Here is a 21,531-nt window from a genome sequence, read left to right as displayed (position 1 = left end):
GCCTTTTTAACAATGGCCACTTCAGCAGTGGGAGTTGCACAGCTGTAACAGAGAAGAAAATTTGCTGTACAATGTCCTCAAGATACTTGTTCTGGGTGCTTAAGCAGATTGTTGCAATTAAAAATATTAGATTAAAAAACGCCCATTTGGTAGCGCTGCTTATTTAAAAACTTCTAGCTGTACAAAAGGGAAACAAAGACAATTTAATTTTCCCAGTGTTGATGATGGAGTTGCCATACCGCATCCAGTGACTTTGGTTTCAGTATTTAACAAAACCTGAAAATAGTCCAGTTGTATTACAAGATGGAGTGACATGTACAACAAATTTATTAGCCAGCAATTAACAATCAGAGAAATTTTTGTTTGATCTCTGATCCTCTTATCTGTGAGGGAGAAGCAGGCGGAGAGGAAGAGTTTACTTCACCTCATTCCTGACCTCCAGTTAATTTATGGAACAGATCTTCATCCAGTGTTTCATTCTGGTCTTTGGAGCGGGTTGACAAAAAGATGTAGCCCCCAATGTATTCATGGATGATTTTGCAGTCTGCGCTCAGACACGTGAAAGCGATAGATACATTCTGATCAAACTCAATTGCAACCTAAAGAAAAAGAATGGCAAAATCAGGGACAGGGTTAAGCTGCATGTGGGAAAAAAAAGCAAGGGTGAGAGCACAGCTGCACCACAGAAACTGTAATACTACAGTATCTGATTCTGCTAACCAGGAGCTCTAAAGATTTCTGGGTTTACTGGATGTTGAGTGTCTGGCTGCTTGTTTCTGAATTTTCTGCTATGGCAGGGCCCCCTTGTGGTCAAAATCTTGTTGCTTGTTCAGGCAGGCAACAAAAACATGCTTTTAACTAGATTTTCCAATGGTGTATATAGGGAACACTGAGAAGAGCAGGAATGGCATTCCTGAAGCTTTGTACCCTTAACCAGCAATATTAAATACTGTTCATTGTTACCTGCTGACCTTAAATCTAATTCTGGGGCCTAGTGCTAAACCCCATCAAACTGGGGTTAATTGCTAACTGTGAATTCTGTCTTTTATTGGGAGGGATCTAAAGCAAACCAAACAGTTTTACCCTGGATTACAGGCTCTGGCACAGAGAATACTGCAGGATAGTATTAGGGATTGTATCTGATCTCTTCTGGCTGCAACAGCTAGATGTGCAAAACTGTGTAAACAGGAACAGTTTCCAGGACGCTTGAATTTACATCAGGTCACACTATTCCATCCCAGAAATCTACAATTTACAGAGCTGGCTTCAAGCCTTCAAACCCAAACTCTCCAGTAGACTTGCAGTGCAACAGCCGCCCCTCTGAGCAGCCTTCATCAGGGTTAGGAGCACCCCAGTGTAAACCACGCCATAGAGCTTCTTTCTTACGACCACATACTGACACAGAGAAGCTTGCACCCTGGCCTTGCAAATTTTTGAAAGACAAACCATATTCCTCTATCCTCAACTTGTAAAAGAGACTGATCACCACAATGTAGAGGATGATGCATGAGGTAGGCTATACAGAGAGCTAAAATGAGATTTTTACTGACAAAGTAATAAACATAATGGGTTGTAATTTACTTTTGTTTCTCTGTATTTCATCCCATCAAAATCAAGGGCAACTTATAAAGAATAAGCTTGGTAGGAAGCTGGAGACCTTTCACTTTCTGACTTTTGACTATAGGTTCCATTAGGAAAAACTTTAGATGGCTTATTTAATGACATGTCACAACACATTCATAATCTTCTACTCTGAAGTTTAAAAATATTTTTGAAAGCATCCTCCAGTGTCTGAAATGTAATGACTGAGTGCAGAGAGCTGTTCCAGGTTTACCTGGCGTATTTCCCAGTTCACATTCCACTGCTTCATGTTGGAGAACCTCCATGTTGTGATAGGATCTCCTGTGGCTATGTCTATTCGTATCAGCCTGTTATAGGACACCCCAAGCACATCATCCTTCTTGCTGCCTTTAAACCTGAAAAAAACCACAACCAAACCTTTAAGCGGATCTGATTTGCTATGGTTTCTGTCTAGAGAAACATTTCACCTTCCCTCCTCTAAAAGTGTAAAAAACATGGGAAAAGTTACAGTAGCCTGGGACTGAGAAGAGCTTGGACCCTTCTTTGGAACAGTACTTGTGATAAAGATATAGGCTGGTGAACAACGGTATAGGTTGTAAAAGAATCAGGCAGGTAGATCTGGCTGAAACCTTTCCAATCCATTGTTTTCTGTGAAAAAATACTGTTCTACCAAAATGCATGAATTTGATTATATTTTTACTGGAGAGGTCTCAACAATAATTTTCCTTGCTTCAATTTACTAATGCTGAAACGTGTTCTTCTAGTTATATTCACCTAAATTATACAAACATATAAAAATATATTTAATATTTTATATGGTCTATCACCATTACCTTATTGAGACAACTCTGTTAGTAATATATGCATGTTTATGAGTATAATCACAAAAAATATTGAGTTAACGTTTCAACTTTCTTCTGATTAGACATGAAAAATTAACACAAAAGTATCAGAACTTTTGTGGGACAGAAATTTCTGAGCTGGAAATCACTAGGAAACGATTACTGTGGTAAAGAAACTTCCTTCCTCTCTACCTTTATGCTGAAAGGTGGAAGAAATCTCATCTAACTCCTGTTAATATATTCAATATTTTTTATCCTGCTTCTGAACCCTCTCTCCTTAGATGAATCTGGCCTTTAGGGGAAGAATGTGACCTGGGCTACAATTTTGTGCCTTACTTAATGCCCCCGCTGAGATACTGCCCATCAGTTTGTTAGAAACTCACCACAAGGTGTTTTGCTTATGCACCAAAATGCAGTTCAGGTGTTGAGTTTGTTTGGTTATTTAACAGAATTGGTCAGACAGATAGGACAAAACACCTATATCTATGTTAGTAGATTAAATAGTGACTGGGAACATTCCTGGGCACTGAACTTGTGTGTTCTGTTCCATTGCTAAAAGAGTCACCGGCAGAGTGCTGGCTACAACCAAGCAGCACTCGTGCAAATGACTTCCAGGTACGGCTCAAGAGCTGGAACATCCAAGGACCAACACGATCTGGTAGTTCACATGAGGCTACTGGGTTTGGGAAGTCAGAAGGTTTAATAGGACAGATGTGGGCTCTTCTGTGCCAGCTGGCCTCTGTGTGAGAGAATGGTTCCCAGCTGGTTCAACTTACACCACAGATAGACTCCCAAAAGGCCCTGGTAGAGGTGTTAAGTACAAACTAAGGAAGGTGACTCTCCCAAGTATGCTTGTGTCTGTACTTTTCAGTTTTTTGGTGGTTTGTTGAGAAAAGACTGCAGGTCTTTTCAAGGTAAGTGTCCAGGGAAACTGCTGTGAATACAACTGGACCTTTCTTGTGCTGATTGCTCTTCCAGATTCACCTAGAACAGGGATTGTGTTTGCTCTTTCCTTAGTGAAATGCTACAAGAAATTATGCTCAGCAAAAAGCATTTCATCATAAAATCTTGTCCAAAAAAAATAAATAATCTGATCACAAAATCTAATCAATCCGATGAGCAGGAGTTGGGAGTGAACTGCAAACCTGAGAACACCAACAAGACATGCATTTTTTACATTTTAGTGAGTTTACGTCAATTAAAGTTTAATCCTAGTGATAAGTTGGTTCAGGCTAAACTCGACAGGGCTATATAAAGGCAGACATAAGGGAGAGTCTTCCTCCAGGAATGGGGCTCCTGAGTATTACTGCTATTATAAAAAACAGTAGTATGCAAGTTACTAGAATTAAAGAAGTCTGGGGGCAGGGAGGAAAGAGCAAATCACCAAGCAGAACAGGGAGTCAAAGAACATCCTGCAAATCACCAACCATGAACGTGTTATAGCAGCTTGGCATCACTGTATGTGTGTGATTACCTTACAATGTAGTAGGATAAGCCAAATTCGGGGAGGGACTGCCATGCCTGAATAAAACGCAGTTTGGCCTCCACTAGAGTCATCTGGGATACATTTTGGTGGGCTTCCAGAATACGAGCAACCAACTGGGAAACACAGGAAGAAAGAAAGATTTCAGTTAACTGGAGAACAAAAATATCCTTACTTTCACTAAATCAAGCATGATTAACTCTGATGCCATGTTCACACATAGTGGTCGCCATTCTTACAAATGTATCGCGGAGACTGCTTGGGGACAGACCCTAAACTACACGCACAGAACAGTGCAGGAAGCTCTGTGTCTAGGTTTGTGCTGCAGTAGCTCCAGCACACAGCTCTGGAGACGGTGTCCTGGGGGTGGGTAGGCTGAACACTTTTGCAGCAAAAGCAGCAGACAAAGTATTAGGTGGAGCAGAAGTAGAAGCACCGAGGCCAAGAAGGCAGGCAGACACTGTTATTTAAGATGCAGACAGAAACTTCCCTTCCTTAAAAAAACTTCCTTTCTTACTCTGAAGAGACTTTCAGGGACAGCATTAAAAATGATGAGTGACTTAGAAGGCAGCGTGGATGTAGGAGTACTTGGAAGAAGCACCAAGAGACCTATCTGTGTGTTCATTTTAAGGAAGAAGACTCTTGCTAAATATCAAAGGGACATATGAGTATTGCAAGATGATTCTACCATATGGTTCCCAAATGCTGCTTTTGTCCAGCTTCACCCCAAGTAACAATTGGAACCACCCATCAAGCCATGCTCAGGATACCTGCTTGGACTTGTATTTTTTGGTATAACGTGGTGAGATGAAGCATTCTGGTTTCATGTCTGTGCTTTCTGGATCAGAGACAGTCTGGGGAGACATGGTCCAGTTCTTCATCTTTAGAAATGAAAGGATCTTGTGCACCTCAGGATGATAAGAGCTATCGGCCATTGTTTTGCCTTTTGAGGCCAAAATGCAAGCAGCCATCCACTGAGCATATTGATTCTCCTGCAATGAAGACAATTGTTAGATATTTCTGGTTAAACCATTTATGAGGATTGCAACTGCTCACACATCTTTCACTGTGTGATAGAAACACTCCGGAGTTACTCTATTTAATTTGTGTGGTTGTATATTTACCAAAGTACTGTTGCTGTTCCCTGACTGGGCTAGTTCCACCTACAAGACTGCATTTGCAGAACAGTCAGGCTTTAAATTTTCAAGGAAATACAGTACTTTTGAATAGATTCTCTTGGAAATGAAATTGCATGACTATTTTCCACCTAATGAGCATTTTACACAATTTGAGTTTATACACTGCAATACAAATTAAACAAATTTAAACTGAAAACAAATGTAAGGTCCTCATCATGTTACAGTCATCTGAATGAGAATTCTAGTTAAGGAAAAAGAACAAACAGAACACAACCAAAACCACAGTCCTCTGAAAACACTAAAGCAAAATAGTGTAATATTTTTATTTACTTTTTTTGATAGTATGCTCTTCTTTTCTTTTCAGCAGCTTTGCTTGGAAACTCATGATAAACATAGAATTACAGTCCTTTTGTTCCCTCGACCATAAACTATTTGTTAAAATATCGCATCATTCATAAATTTTACTAAACATGAAGATAATAAATTCTCTGCAGCATCCGTATTTTTCTATACAAATTACAGAACAAAACAATGGGTCTTCCAGACAATCTGCTAATACATCTGGAATGCAAACTTTCTCATATTACTCACGTTTTCACATCTTAAATATACTTCATTCATGCCATCGGCAACAGGAATTAGTAATTTGATTCCAAACTTCTTTGCTGCAACATTTACATCTGGTACAATTTCACATCCTAGTTCACAGAGAATCAGGAAAGAACAGATGTATTAAATGACTACGTCATTAAATACTTTTTAATACTTAAAAACAGTATTTAACAGTTGTTTTTCTTTTGAGATCGAGGGCCAAGGCTTTCTAAGCTTAGGCCTGATCTACCTTTCTGTTCTAGTTCACTGCCTGGTCTGGCTTACCAAGGTGTTGAATGCTCTGAGCTAAAAAAGCATGCTAGTCAATGTGGAAAAGAAAGGATCCATGTGCTCTTAAAACCTCACCCTGATCTTAGGAAATGCTTAACCCTTAATATGGAGAGGAGCTGATGAAATAGGCACTTTTGGAAATGTTAGCCTAATCATCTTGAAAGTCGACTATATTTTCAGAAGCAACTTAGTACTGACAGTGGGATGTGGGTGACATCTACAACAGAGCTAGCCAGTTCGGGGAGCCCAGAGAACTCTGGAAACCTGGTATTTTGTGTTGATGGTGCTAGTACAGGCCTCCTGGATTCAGCTGGAGTAGAGGGTGCCTACAGTTTCCCTTTGTGTCAAGGGACACCAAGGCTGTGGGCTACTCGTGAAGTTCCAGTCACCCTGGCTAGTTTTACCATGCATTTATCTGACCTACTGAGGATATGCAGAGCCATTTGTTCACAGGGGTCAGTCTTCTTTTTATTTCAAAGGTTTCTTCTGGGATGAATCCTGGGCATCACTGGTTCCCTGATGCTGAACAAATGATGTCCCTGCAGGAGCAGATGTATATGGAGGCTGTATATGGTGCTGGTGTCTGCCATGCGTATACCTGAGGTTTCTCCTCCTAAAGCTGGTTGCAGCTATGGAAATCCCCATGCACAAAACAAATAAGGTCCAGAGAAGGTCTTGGAGCTGTCCCTGCACAGCAGTACATAGGTGCAAGCTGGCATTCCTGTCCAGTCCATCATCCATAATCCTCCCATACCAACGTGCATTTGCCAAGGACAGAGGTGAGTACTCCCATTTAATATAGAGTAAAACTATTTGGAAACAGAAGTGTCACACAGATCGCATTCTCTTCCTGACTCATCTTTAAGTGAAATCAGCTGTATGTGGCATTTTACAAGCCAGGTCCAGATAACGTTGGTTTGGGCTAAGCTAGTGAATCCTATTTTTGCGGGCGTCTTCTGCAGATGCGTCTGCCTGCTTAGGAGGATTAGTAACTGAAGAAGTTCCAAGACTAAATACTGCTGTGCTTGCCTTCCTAAGTCTTACAGCAATTCCTTGATTCATGCAGTTCACAAATGCAATAGAAAAGAAAGAAAGGAAAAGAAAATTCCTACCTTTTAGGTTTATTTTCTCAATAGGTTCTCCTTGTGCAGATTCCTGGTTTTTAAAATATGATATTGAGGTGTCTTTAAAGACAAACCAATATGGCTTGATAGCTTTGAGTGACAGCTTCTTGGGCCTAAAAAGAAAAAAAAAATCACATTTGTTTATGTTGAGATGTACAAATTGCTAAGTCACAAATATTACTGTGGATCTCAAATTGCTCTGAGGTCATACGTGGCCTCGGTTGGGTTACTCATACTTGTGTCAATGATGGGGGTGGCAAATGCCTGGAACCAACATGGCATCCAAGTTATGCAGGTTATGGATATGTTTTTACCCCAGCTTCTAGCTGAATTCCATCTATGATTTCTCTCAGTTTTTTTTCTTTCTCTTCTGTGTGTTTTCTTACTTTTTTTTTCTCCTTCCCTTCCTAATCAAAGCCATTCCCTTCTAACAAAAGCTAATTCTGTTTTTTACATGAACTCGGTAACATTAATGTAATCCACTAATTTGTTCATACAGACTAGAATTAGCTTCAGTTTTTCATAGCTCCTTATCTAGAAGATGTGCACCCATGAAAAGGACTTGTAGTCGCTAAATTCTAAGGGAGCAGAGACCATCTTTTTGGCTTTATCTGAATAGCATCTAACAAAGCAAAGTTCTGTTCCTTCATTAAGTTTATGGAAGTTCTACAGCCCTCCACGAAAAGATAACGGTTTAAACCATCTTCTTCCACTATGGCACTGCTATTCCAGCTCCTCACACATCTAGACAGATGGATATAATCCCCATTTTAATTACTTAACTTAATTTCAATATGATGCTACTGCAAACTGATTTCTTTCAGGGAATAAATTTAACAATATCTACTTTGGAATTGAGAATTAACTGATAGATACTAACGGTCAAACATGGTTGTTGTGCCAGTCGTACCTCTCTTCAGTAAAAGATCATAATTAATTCTACTAAGAATAACCTAACAAAGTGACAAAGGATGTGGGAAGGAAATCCTAGATTCAATATATTTCAGGAGACAAAAGCAGAGTTTTTTTGGTTTGTTTTTTTTGTAGAGCAATACTTCACAGCTGGCTACAAAGGTAATCAGTGTAGCTAGATTAAAAAAAAGAATTACCCCACAACCACTGGCTATTTACTAATTTCCTTTTAATCTAAGATGATGGTACAAAGATTATACAGCTAGCTGTAAACCAGTGATTTATTATTCCCCTCTTGCATTCTCCAGAGTATTTTCAGAAATCCTAGTTTAGAATCCTTTCTAGAAAATGGAGATTTTAATATTTAAATTAAAAAAAATAACTTGGATTTTTAAAACTGCCAAATGTTTTGGCTTCTAATTTTCCAATGCAGGGACAAAAAAAAATCTTCAAAAATAAGGGACTGTAAATCTTTTTAGACTAAAAAAAAATTTATTTTTCTATACCCCAAAAGTTGCTGAAAACTTTTTTTAAAGGTGTTTTTTAAAAATAATATAATTCTCCACTTTATTATCACCCACGTGGAAGTAGTGTTTACTAGTGTGCTAATGTGGTGCATGCTGTGAATAAATGTTAATAGAAGTTCACTACATGAATAGAATCAGCAGCATGACATGCAAAGCTTTGCAGTTAGGTTTACAGTTAAGCAAATAATTACAGTAACAAAATGCTGTTGTTCCTTTAAAAAAATGTTTTACAAGTTACCTAGTTTCTACAATGTCTAAGGTTTAGTAAGTGATTTATCATGTATAGAGGAAATTTTTCATGATGAAAAATAAACGCTGAATGCTTTTAAAAGGAAACTGCTCTACTGCTGAGAAAAAATAAATAATCCATTGTTAGAGGCGAATAACTGACAGAACTTAGAAGGCTTCAATTCCCTTTCATCTTAAGCCACCTTAGTAATTTGAATGCCAAATAAAATTCCTAATTGGAAATTAATAATTAAGAATTCTTAACAGTTAAGAGCAGTTAAATTCTCAGGTGAACTTTTCAGTTCACAGACTACAAATATTATTTATCAACAAAATAAATCTGATAAATATTTGTGCAATAGAAATCTTTATCTTTCTAAAACACAAAGCCTGTTCTGTGATAAAAGGCATTACAGATCTGAGGTCACAACAGTCCTTTAAATAACCCATAAATGAAGATTATTACAGTGGGATCACAGAAATTCGTTTTGATATTTGACGGTTGGACTGGATTATCGTTGAGGTCGTGTCTAACCTTAGTGATGCTATGATATTAATAAAAACAGACTCTATATTTGGTTCAAAAGGGGTAATTTGTTAGTTTCTTTTGTTTAAAAAAAACCCAAATAAATCCCCAAGGTTGCTTTCATAAATTCTCAAGGAGAGCTGAAAGTTTTTTCTAGTTTTTCATTGGCGAAAGCCAGTAAAATGTGATTGAAAACAAAATTGCAGACTCTCTTGTTTAGAGATGATGATTGAAGAGCACTAAGAAATATAAAAAGCCTGGTCTTTTAATAAGCAGATATACAGCTACCTTAGCACCCCAAAAGAAAGAAAGATTTGTGGGGAATCTTGCTCAGAAGCAAGAAGAGAAACGTTTGAAGAGGAAGATATTATGCTAGTTAGACCTATTGGTGTATTTGTTAATTTATAACCGTAGGATCGACTGTTAGATTAGAAAGAAAAAGTCAAGAGTGCTCTTGTATGGTTAAACTTTTTGTTTGGTATATTTTATTATTAATTTTAATAACTCACCTAACTAGCCTGAGATTATCAGCAAGTTTCGGGATGTCTGTGATGTCCTCCTATCAGGAATAATTAGGAATAATTTTAGTACAATGCACTTTGCAATTGTCTGTTAATTCTGTCATAAAATCAGGAACTGGTTAGGCTCATCAGGTTTAATGCACTTGACACAGTGAAAGAAATTCTGGGATCTGAAAGGACATACCAAAATGTTACTCGAATTTCCACCTTCCAGTGTTACTTCCAGATTAGAAAGTGCAGCTTCTACTTCATCTGCTTCCGATTCACAGGTGAAATCTTGTGCCTCTGATGATAGTGATAACTTGCTTATTTGATACTAAAATAAAACATCAATGCTGAATAGTCAACATACCAATTAGCAACACGTGGTCACAGCATATGAAAATAGCCTGTTTGATCTCGGTCTTGGACAAGTGTGTAAAGTTCTACAGCACAGAACCATGTTTGTTTTTTTCACAAGGAAATAGTTAAGTCCAGCAGATCTCCAGTGCAATTACTGATAGTAGCTTCCTGTTTTAATTGACAGTGTTTGTATCTGTCTAATCGTCCCTGTTCTATGACGCTGACTCAGTGCTAACATTTCCATCCCTAGTACTGTACTGTCCATACCAGATAGAAACTTGGCAGCAAGGTTCTGTGGTCTTCCGCAGTGGCAGACCGTGAATTTTTGGCAGCTCTGTTTACTTTTAAAAGGAAGGAATTCATTATTAATAAACAAACATTTGTGCCTTATTACCTAGAGCCAGGGACTAAGCCATGCTAGGTAATGTTACATTCGTAAGCACTCCGTAGCGTCCCTGTCTTTACATTGTGTAACTAGCCTTTTTGGTCTGTTGTGAAGGTATGTATTTATATCTTAGGGAAATGGCCAGGAAGATGATGTGAAAGAGTGGTAGCTGGTACGGGAAGAAACACGTTGTAATAATCCCTTTTAGAATAGGCTGGTATCAAAGTTACATCCTGGGAATGGTTTGTTTTAGATACTGTTAGTAAACGGTTCCATAGTTGTATGTGTCAGTTTGAATAATGGTGTGCTGCTACTGGATTTAGTTGGCTTGGTTGATGGATACTGCTTATTGTTTCTCACTCAAATAGCAGACCCCCAATCCAAGCAGAGCTATTGGCCTGGGTTCTATCCTAGTCTTGTCCTGGCTTGTGCCTGCCTCTCGAGGAAACAGGTTTTGCAACTTGTGTCAAGTACATGCCTGTAGTGCAGCGAAGATCAGCATTTCTTCCTCTGTGCAGTCAATTTCTTCTAACAGGATGGCCCAACGGGCTTGTTCATATATTTGGTTTATTCGCACTGCATCATACTGTAGCAAAAAAAGAACAACATTAGTCATTAATGACCATCAAGGTTGTTTCCTTCCTCCTCCCACCTCTGCCCTGCTGTATGTTTGCATCCTTCTTCTGTACTACTTTGTGTGACTGTGTGTAGGGTCACAGTGGCTTGATGATTCAACAGAAAACTAATCAGGAATCCCTGTCTGAAGCAGAAGGAAAGGTTAAGACATCCCCTTTTGTGTCAGTGTGCCTTGTACTGGCTTAACCGATATGTGAACCATACTATGAGAGTGAAAATAACACGACACGGCTGATATTAATGTGACATTCAACAGCTTGCTGCTGCCAAAAAGCCAGAAACTCTTTATTCTTCACTTCCTCTCTTCTGCTCTTGGCTCTTTCGGTTCTCACTCTATCTTTGCACTGGCTTGACATTTGTAAGATCCTGCTGTGAACTGTGTTAATTCACTGTCCATTTTCTGGATAGTGGTTGTTTCTTATTATCTACTTGGTTAATAAGCTGAAGGGACTCACAGAAATATTCAAGCCCCAGAGCTAGTGAAAGAGAGGTGATGGGAGGGTAAGCCTTGGAGCGTGAGCTCTCCCAGAAGCGGTGAGCTGTTAAGTTGCCTGAAGCTGGTTTTGGGTAATTTCATCCTATGGCTCCGTGGCTGGCTGGGGCAAAGAAGGGAAATGTTTGGGCTGCTGACGTTGAGACATGTACTTGAATGTTAGTGGGGATGGCATTTCACCCTAAAACATGCCACCATGAACAAGAAAGTGCCCTTCTTTTATCTGAAATGAAAGGGTTTTACAGAATTTACATAAAACAAGAGTGTGAAGGCCAAATCGTCTAAAATTCACATTTAAACTTTTTGATTTACACTGGTCAATGATCTTGCTTTAATTTCACTAAATGTATCACCAAAGCCTTAAAAACACTGGCTTAACGCAACCACCATGACTGACTTCTAGTGGAAATAAAGGCAAATGAGAGGCAACTTGAGAAAAACATTTATGTAATTTTTGAAGATGAAGTCATGTTTTCAAATGGGACTTAAAACACTTCCCCTGAAGTTTCTAAAGGTATTTAATGACCCAGTTACATTGAAACAAATGTGATTTAAATGCCTGAGTGCTTCTGAGGGCTTCAGCCCAAAAATTCTGAAAATATACAGTGAAGGGCAGTGTAACATAACTGTTATTTTAAAATCCATTATCAAAAATAGGACTTATACCCTTAAATCATTTAGGATACTGTTCGTTTAGTTTTCCCTTTAATTTTTCTTGTTAGAAAGAGGCAGAGCGTAAACCAGCCTCTTTGGAAATCAGGATACTGTTTCTGGTGTTCTTCAGATCTTATCTTTATAGTTAAGATCTTATTTCAGATGAGGAACAGTGTCCAGAGGGGAAAAGTGCAGCCTTTGAGGGGAAGAAGTAGAATTTGATCTCTGAGGGGACTTTGACAAATCCTAGCTAAAATTTAGTATCCTTGTGCTATAACTGTTTGACATGAAAGCAGAGGAACAATGAATAGCAATAAAAACAAAGCTCTTACTTTTGGATTCAAATCAAAGAAAGTGTAATATTTAAAGCGTAAAAGAAGTTGATCGTCCTCCAGAATGCCTTGTTCCATAAGTGATCGAGATGAATCTAGCCAGCTGCAGAAGAAAACAACCCACAGATTCATCTGTACAGGAAAAACTATCATACCTGCAGAACTATAACGTACTTGTGAAATGAAAGTGGGAACAAACAGCTCTAATTCACACAAGTCTGGGGAAAATTCACATAACTCAAGAAGGTGGAACGTTTGTATGGATTTCCAACTTCCATTGTATAAACTCAGTAGCTACAATCTTTCTATTTTTCTCCAGCACTATTCAAAATGTCAGGAGTAGATACAGAAACTGAGCAGTAACTAGTTGTGGGGTGGCCTGTGCAGGTAAGATTCTTTCTTTTTGATCTCCAGAAATAGGAGGTTCATTTAGGCCATGGAAAAGTCTGCCTGTAATATTCAGAATGCCCGCTTTTCATTTCAGTATTTGCTGTTTTATAATTCTAGCTACTTCTGTTCTCCAGTGACATCCAATGAAAACATCAAAGTCACTGTTAAATGCTCACAGATCTAAAAATGGCAATCCATATTTAAATGCTAGAGAGACAATGGTCTCTATTGCATGAACCACTGAACGTCCCAGTGCTCTGTATTTTTCTGTGGTGTACAATAACCAATGTTTGCATAATTCAGTAAGTCACCTATTTGTAATGCCTTAGAGCTTTATTGGATTTATCCACGTCTGTATTTCCACTGTCCATTTAAAGCTTTTAGAGTTTGCAATCCGAACTGTCCCTTAGTCGTGCCCACAGTGCTAAACTCAATTTACCTTCATCTAACAACAGAATTTAGTTCAGAGCCCACACAATTACACCATTCATCATGTTAAAACAAAATGCCTAACCAAGAATATTGATAAGGAAAAGAGACTAAAGAGAGTTAAGTATTTTTGAAAGAAAATCTAGATCAAAGCATGTTTTTAACTATCGATATAGCCATATATCAGGATGTTCTTTTCAAATTCAAATTCTGCTTTTTTTTTTTTAAAGCTGGACTCCGCTTTTGTTTTTTTTTTTAAAGCTGGATTAATGCTTTCCATGTTAAGCTGGCTAACAGAGATCTCAAAAAGAGGCATCTTACCCTGCATTGAGTTTGGCTTTGTCAGCTAAAGTCCGAGGCTGGTACATCTCTGCTAGCATTTCTGGAGAGCAGTTGGGATGACTGAAGGCAAGGATGCTACAGTTCTGCTCAGTCAAGGGACTGTCACTGAACCAAGTAATTGTAGAAGAAGCTGGTGTCCCACTGATGGGATCGTAGGTGGGTGTCATGGTTTTACTATATAATCCTGGATTTCCTGCAAGTTAAGAGAGTAATGTATTATTCTAGGGAAAACTGCCTTCAGACTTAGGTAGTCTACCACTTTCCATCATAAAAGACTAACCCTTTTCTTTCAAGACAGTCTCTTATCTCTGCTGTTTACAGCAGCCTTGTGCTTTCATAGGGGAAGTGACCTCAGGGACAGAAGTGCCCTTCCGTGTTCTGTGAGATATCTCAGTTGTGTTGGAGACAGGAAACATACTTTCAAGCCTTTATTTCTCCTTTTCCTTGAAGGTTGGCAAAATTGCTGCACATTTTAAGAGTGGTTTCACACTTTCAAAGAGCCACAGCACATTCTGTGTGCAGGGCCACAACTGATCACTTGTTTTCTGGTATAGCCTTTCTCATGTCTAGGGAAATGAAGACATTTAAAACATAACAGAAAAATATTGATATACTGGAGACTTCAGTAACTTCTTGAAGCCTCTAATTTCAGGCCAACTGTGTCACTGTGTCCACCGTCACACATTAAACTGCTCTCCCTGTTTTTAATCGCGTAGCAATGGATTTCTTCCTTTTTTTGACTTTCAGTCAGAAGAACAAAATTTTATTACTTTTTTATTACCTGATAATCCAGAACTCACTGGAGAGTTGCATAGGTTTAAAATATCTTCTGTAGCTGGTTCTTTGCTGTTCTTGTCTTTTTTCTTTTTCTTTTTGAGTGTACCTTCTGATTGCTTCATCAAAGACAGTTCTTCTGACCGTCTAATATCTACAGTGGCAATTTGGGAAGTGAAGCAAGATGAAACATTTGAAACTTAGCAGCTTACATCCAAAAAAAGCCCGTGGTTGGTAATAGCATTTGAGGAAGCTATATGTTGCAACATGGATTTTATTTTTAGTAGGTTGAAAGCAGTAGGCAGTGGAAAATTCAGTAACTCAGTAATGCAGCAAAAGACTTCAGGCTGTGAGAAAGAGTTCTGACAGGATTTAAGCTGCTTTTGTAGCAAGCATAACCGCATTTTAGAACACCAGGGAACAACTCTTTCTTCCTAATGGGTCTACAATCACATTTGAGCATAATAACCTTGATAAAAAGACTGACTTATGAATAAGCAAGAACAGAAATGGAACCACTGTATTGAAGTTCATGGCTTCTATTATTCACCTAAGAATTTTATATTTCACATACAAGATTCTGTCTCGGCTATAGACCATTCCCTAATGCACTACTGATTCAGACTTGTACTGTCAGTTGCAAACCTGACACTTTGTTTCTGAGAAACACTTTTATTCTGTGGTAAGCAAAGACATTTTTGACAGTATTCACTTATAATAAATAAGTGGAAGAAAAATCTGGGTGAAGATCTGAAAGAAAAATGCAGGTGGAAATATTTAATTTGGCCAAATGTCAGTTGTACAATTATGGCGTCATTTTATCAGAGCTGTTAAATGCAATAAAGACACACCGTCCATTCCACAACCCCATGCTAGAAGATGAAATTGAAAGCTACATTGCGGTCTATATGAGGTGGTCGGTTCCTTAAGATGAATGTTATTGGTCTAAGCTTTGAAGATCTAAATTAAAGAATCCCTAAAACTAAGGGATTCTGAAGACTATTTGCAGACTCAATCACAGGCACATAGGCCTGACATGCTCCAAAACCTCCTCTCTGCTTGGAAGTGCTCTGTTACTGGAAAGAGCAGAAACACGGGGACTTGGTGCTGCCATATATTCATGGGGTAGTTGGGTATGCACTGCCCGGAAGAGCTGTGTACATATAAAAGTTTTGAACATTTAAAACATGCCCCTTCTGAAGTAATTACATATAACCAATAGGCCAAGTTGAATTTCATTAATGCTAGTGAAAGTAGGCAATAAATCAGTTGACACCAGTAAAAGTGCCTGTGGTGAAAGCTGGTCTAAAAGCTCTTAGTCAATGGCATAGAATAAGCAGGACTGAGTCCTACTCAAAGAGGACAAGGATTCCCGCAAAACCATCAAGAAGACTTTACTATCCAGTGCTCCTGCAGCTCATGGGACACATTTCTGACACTGTTTGCACCAGTTATCACAAAGACTGAGAACCATTGACATGCATGGGATACTAAAAACCAAAAAATCTGACCTTTGAACTTGGGTCAACTCAATCAAATTTCTCCTAGAACTGAACAGTTCTACAAGTAAGGATTTCAAATCAAAACAAAGTAACTTAATAAAATGCTCCAACCTGGCTGCCAGATGGGATTTAGCTTTACTTACTGAGAATTTTGCAGATGTCGCTGACAGCTCTGAAAACCACAGAAGAGAAGCTAACTTTCAGTCTCACAGTCTTCATGCTTGGCAAGCGAAGCCGCAGCATCTTGTGCTGAGTAGTAAAGAACAGCTTAGCATCTGCCTGCACCCCACATTTATCGAGTGTCCAGTGGGTTTTCAGAAGCCAACACTTTTTTTGCTCCCACCAAAAGGCATAGTCTGACCAATCTTGTGATATTTCTAGGAAAATACAAAATGGTTATTGGTAAACTATGGAGAAAATATACTATACTAAAAGCTGTGGTTTGGAAACAGTGGTAACAGGAAACAGGAGTAATTATTTACATTAAAGTAGCAACTACAGTTTCTGAGACCTAGACCCCATTTGCTGAATACCTGGTTGCTGACTGTGGCACTGCCTTAATCTTGCAGAGATGTGCAAGAACGTGCATTTCCTGAATCTGGTGCTACATGTGGTCCAATGCTGCTTAGATTGTGCTGGGATATGGACCAATAACAAGGATACCTACTTCACAACTTATTGCAAGCTGAAAGTCCTCCCACAAAACCTTGGGAGCATCCACGTGCACACAAGTTCTTCCACAATCTCCTGGGAAACGCCACTGAACTGCTCATCTCTATAGTGTTAAAAAAAAGGGTTCAAAAACAAGGGACGAAAACTTCTCACAGAAGACAGGCTTGCCAAGAGATGCCTGGTCTCATTTCAGTAATATGAATTTTCCTATGTTTTGCTCAAGTAAAAGATGTTTGTGCACTTTATACTTTGGAGACATGCCGATAAAGTAAAGCTTGCTCAATCAAGAACAGATTGAAGACTTTGTTCATAACTTATATTAAGAATTTTGGAGGGGAAGAACAGTGGCTTTTGTCTGATTACTCTCGAGCAGTAAGTTATCATGATCTGAGAGGTGTCAAAACCTTGACTAGATCACCATGAGAATCACATACATAAGGAAATGTATTTCTGCTCTCAGTTCGATGGGGAATTTCAAAATTAGATAACTTCCCAGATGCCAGTGATGTATTGTAGCAACTAAAGTTTCTGTGTTATCTTGATCAAGTAATTTCCGTTTTCTGCATCATTTCTTGTTCCTCTTCACCAGCCTCACCAGGCAGAGGCTAACCTTCAGCCTGTCTATAGCATGGCAGAGCCCTAGCCTATTTTCTTGGTAAAAAATTGTGTCTCAAGTGAGCTGCTGATGCAAATCACTTACTTACAGACTTGCTTTAAGTATTATTTAATATAGGAAGCTTTTTATACTCGTTGAATATTAGTTATAACTACATTTAATGCAGCTCTGGCCACATAAAACCCCTCAGTCTGCTGCTCCTTCATGCCCAGTGTACCATTACAAAGAAGTAAGTGAGGCAGTACCATTTCAAAATGCACAAAAGTCTCTGTAGAGGGAAAGCCGCGCGTATTATTTTAATAACATTGTGTAAATTAAACAGGTCTTTACTCACTGATTTGTTCTACTAATTTCAGCATCAGTCCTCCAATATGTAGGTCCCCTGTCACCTGCAGTAAAAATTCCTTTTGTACCTCTTCATGCTGATGATCTACTATCACCAAGAGCTCCCAGGAGTGAGACCCATATTCATTTGAGGAAGTCATTTTGTAAAGGTCTATGTAAGCTCTGCAAAAACAAAACAAGCAAGCAAAAAGGATATTTTTCCTCCATGCTCTCAAACATGTATCTCTCCACAGTCTCAAAATGCCTCCATACTGCCAAGACTTTGCAGTGGCCTTGGCTGGAACTTCAGATATGTTATCTAGTTACCTCTGAACTAGACTCTGCTCTGGTAATTACTCTTGCAAGATAGGCAAGTGAGATTTTTTGGTTTTATTCTGATTCCACAACACAACCCCCCCCAATTCAAGTGTCTCCAGTAAGGTAGTGGTAGCCCAGTTTTACCCAGGTTTCCCACTATACAATGCTAAAAAGCACCGTAAAGCCTGCAGTTGTGGGTGGGATCTGTTTTGGCATCTGCCCAGTGAACAATAGATTTTCATTGACTTGCTCACTTACAGTGTAATTTTCACTGCAAATGAGAGTTTACACTTGTAGCAAAAAGCAGATGAGTTCGTCCCTTGGGATCAAAACCAGAGAGTAGTTTTACACATTTGGGTAGATGTGAGGGCAGAAAAATAACTTAAGTGGCTCTCTGCCAGCAATATCCAGACATACAACTGCAGTATCTGCTGACAGTCTGCTCACATAAAAGTGTGGGCTGTATCCTGTCTAAGCAGAGGGAATTGTCTGAGATCCCACCAGGCTCCTGCCAGGACAGGTAACAGTCATCATGCCAAGCCAAACTAGAGAAGATGCTCAAAGTAGAAGCTTTGGTTGTCATCAGTAGAGTTCTGCTAATTACTGTAGAAAGAGCTTGCAGGTATGAGGTGACTGATGCTGCAGGAAGGACTTGTGATATTTAACCAGTGAGAGAAAACAGCAGATTAGCATTCAGTGTCCTCTCAAACCGAACACTAAGAAACAAGTCTTGGCAGTTGAAGATTAGGCAGTAAAGTGGATAACTTCCATTTAGTGCAGACTTTCAGCAATACACCTGGGAACCAAGCCACAGAGACTGTTAAAGGTGCCGTACACAGACTGCTTCTAACATAAACAAATAACTAGGAGTTGTTTATGAAGGCTAGAGGGGATGTCATGATGTTAACAAGACTTTTGCAGATCTTTTTAAAAAGAGGTATTTAGTAATTAAAAATCTTTAGCCTAGAGGTTAGTTTAAACCTAGAAAAATCAGGGACAGCTGTCACAGGAGAGGAGTGAGAGAAGGAATGATATTTTCTAGGAGTGACTGCAGGACAAGATCAGACTAGCTTATGTTACACTAATACAAAATTAAGCTAAAGGTTAAATATAGCATGCCTAGAAACGGTGAAAATTTAACTTCACCTATTTACCCAATTTATAATAACAAATTCATAATAACAAATATGATTAGATAATAAAAGAGGGGTTTTAGTGCCAAAAATTACTAGTCCAGGGCAAAGCCCAGTTGAATGTTCATTCTAGGGTCTCCTTCTAGAGGTCTAGATTTTGATATCAATGGTATAATAGAAACATGGTGGTAATGCCAAATTCTGCTAATACAGAAAAGTGATTCCAAAGGTAAAGGCAATGAAAGTGTATCTGTTCAAGATTAGATTGATTCTCCCCTAAATGAATGACAATATAAACAAAACAATCTGTCCAGATCAAACCCACCCTTTAAGAGGAAAATCACCTTACCCAAGAAATTTCACTAGAGCAGTGCTGGGGGGCTGCCCTGAAATTCTAAAATCACTGTGACTGACAGAGAGCCCTAACTTGGTAAACTGCAACTTCATAATCACATGACATCAAGGGGCCAATTTATGCCGAGGAACAAATGCTATTATTAATTATGTTCTTGGATGTGCCAGCCTACACCTTTTCACCAGTTATTAAACCAACAAGGGTTGATACTTATCCAAAAAGCTTGTTTGGTTTGCCTTGGTAAATAAAGATATTGTGTTGAACACTGGAAAACACTATGGCTTTGCCACCTCTGGGATACAGCTGGGATTCTGAATCGATGCTGCCATGTGCCACACCAGTGGGGACCTGCTGGAGGGGAAGGGCTGCGCGTCTCTTGAAGAAACAGCTTCTGAGGTGGTCTCGGACAGGTGAGGCTTTCAGCACAAGGGCAGTACAATGTGCAGAGAACAGTTGTTATTGCCACACTGTATTCATTGCAAACCAAAAATCCTGGCTTTTGAAAAGTCATAATGCCACTAGCCATGCTCCTAAGCAGCAATAACAGCATAACAAGTAAGTCTACAGGTGGCCTAAGTTTGGGAACTACGTGATTTCATTTCAGGAGCATGGGTATGAAATTTGGCAGAGGAACCGTGCTGGTGCCTACGCTCCAGCCCACTATGAGCCACCATCGTTACAGACTGTCCACTGCGAGCTGGTACTGTTGAGAAGAGGCAGCCTCGTCTCCTCTCTTCTGCTAGCAAAGACGTTTGGGAGCTGATCTGGATTTTTTTCTTTTCCCCTTTTTAAATTTGGTTTAGCTTCCCAGTCTGATTCTGCTTGTGCTGACACAGATGAAAACAAGAAAAAAAAAAGCAGCCCTAGGCGTGGGTGAAACTCTTTCGCTCATGCTGCTGGCTGACAGGGCTTGGGAAACTATGGCCCGAGCACATGGAATCCTGGCCCTCCATCATCCCCTGAACCGCTCTCTTCCCTGCTTCCTCTTCAAACCAGGAGGTTTTAGGTTGATGACGAGAAGACACAAACACGAGTTAATCTATCAGAGCGCACAGCACAAAGCCAAGTGTCGAAAAAAAGAAGACAAGGCCAATCAAGAGTTGGGTACGAAAAGCAGGACTGCCGGGCCAGGCTCCGCGCCTCCAAACCCTCAGGTCAAGCCCGGATCTGCCCCGGGCAGGCGCCCCGGTTCCTGGGGCTGCAGCTGGCGGGGCTGCCACAGGGAGATCAGACGGGCCGGAAAACCGCTCTCTCGACTCGCTGTTTCTACAGCTTTTTTTGTTTCTACAGCTTTTTTGGCGATGAAAAAGCAGCGATCGCTCTACGGCTCCAGCTCCCCGCAAGTTTTTACAGCCCGGAACTTGAAACGTCGCGTGGAAACACGGAAGGATGTGAAGCACCAGGGCAGGAGAAGATCTGCTAGAGGGGTAAAGGGAGGAAAAACGCAGAAAGAAGCGTACGAGCGCGCCTTCCTAAGCCGGGGAGCGCCCCGGCATCCCCCCGAGGCACCTGCTGCGGGCGGCGCCGGAGGGGCCGGGGGCCGATCGCAACCTGTCGGAAAGGATTAAAAAAAAGAAAAAAAAAAAAAGCCAAATAAATTTAAACCCCAAGGGGGGTTTCCCCGCCTCCCTCCTCCGGCGGCGCGGCGGGGCGCTCGGCTGCGGCAGCCCCAGCGCCCCAGCGTTCACTCACTCGCGGGTCCGCGGGCAGCGCCGTCGCTCCCGCCGCTCCCTTCGCCTCCACCTGGCGCCTGAGAGCGGCCGAAGGAGGGGGAGGAGCGGCCGCCCGGCCCGGCCCCGCTTCCCCGGGCCGCCCGCCCTCCCTCCGCCCCGCGGGGCCGCTCGGCGGGCGGGGACAGGGCGGCCGGCGGCCGAGGAGCCAGCGAGAGCCTCGGGGCTGCGGCTGCTGGGGCTGCTGCTTCATAGAGTCATAGAATGACTATGTTGGAAAGGACCCACTGGATCATCGAGTCCAACCATTCCTATCAACCATGCCCCTCAGCACCTCATCCACCCGTGCCTTAAACACCTCCATGGATGGTGACACAACCACCTCCTTGGGCAGCCTGT

The 21,531-nt window shown here is 40.4% G+C and overlaps 1 protein-coding gene across 1 annotated transcript; it reads right to left on the bottom strand.

Annotated features, from left to right (window-relative positions):
• Positions 1–309: 309 nt before the first annotated feature.
• FERMT1 (FERM domain containing kindlin 1) lies at positions 310–21,222 on the bottom strand. Its single transcript, XM_069850184.1, has 15 exons — positions 21,155–21,222; positions 17,667–17,839; positions 16,188–16,421; positions 14,550–14,696; positions 13,748–13,961; positions 12,608–12,710; positions 10,971–11,078; positions 9,950–10,081; positions 9,754–9,803; positions 7,040–7,164; positions 5,637–5,743; positions 4,677–4,898; positions 3,898–4,022; positions 1,835–1,976; positions 310–599 (listed from the first exon to the last, which is right to left on the bottom strand). Exons 2-15 carry the CDS (start codon positions 17,815–17,817, stop codon positions 426–428), a joined length of 2,034 nt encoding a protein of 677 aa, XP_069706285.1. The 5' UTR covers positions 17,818–17,839; positions 21,155–21,222; the 3' UTR covers positions 310–425.
• Between the last annotated feature and the right edge of the window lie 309 nt (positions 21,223–21,531).

Source organism: Phaenicophaeus curvirostris, chromosome 2, assembly GCF_032191515.1.
Source record: "Phaenicophaeus curvirostris isolate KB17595 chromosome 2, BPBGC_Pcur_1.0, whole genome shotgun sequence".
Lineage (NCBI taxonomy): Eukaryota > Metazoa > Chordata > Aves > Cuculiformes > Cuculidae > Phaenicophaeus > Phaenicophaeus curvirostris.
The sequence above is the reverse complement of the archived record's forward strand: the minus strand, read 5'-3'. Positions and strand labels throughout refer to the sequence as shown.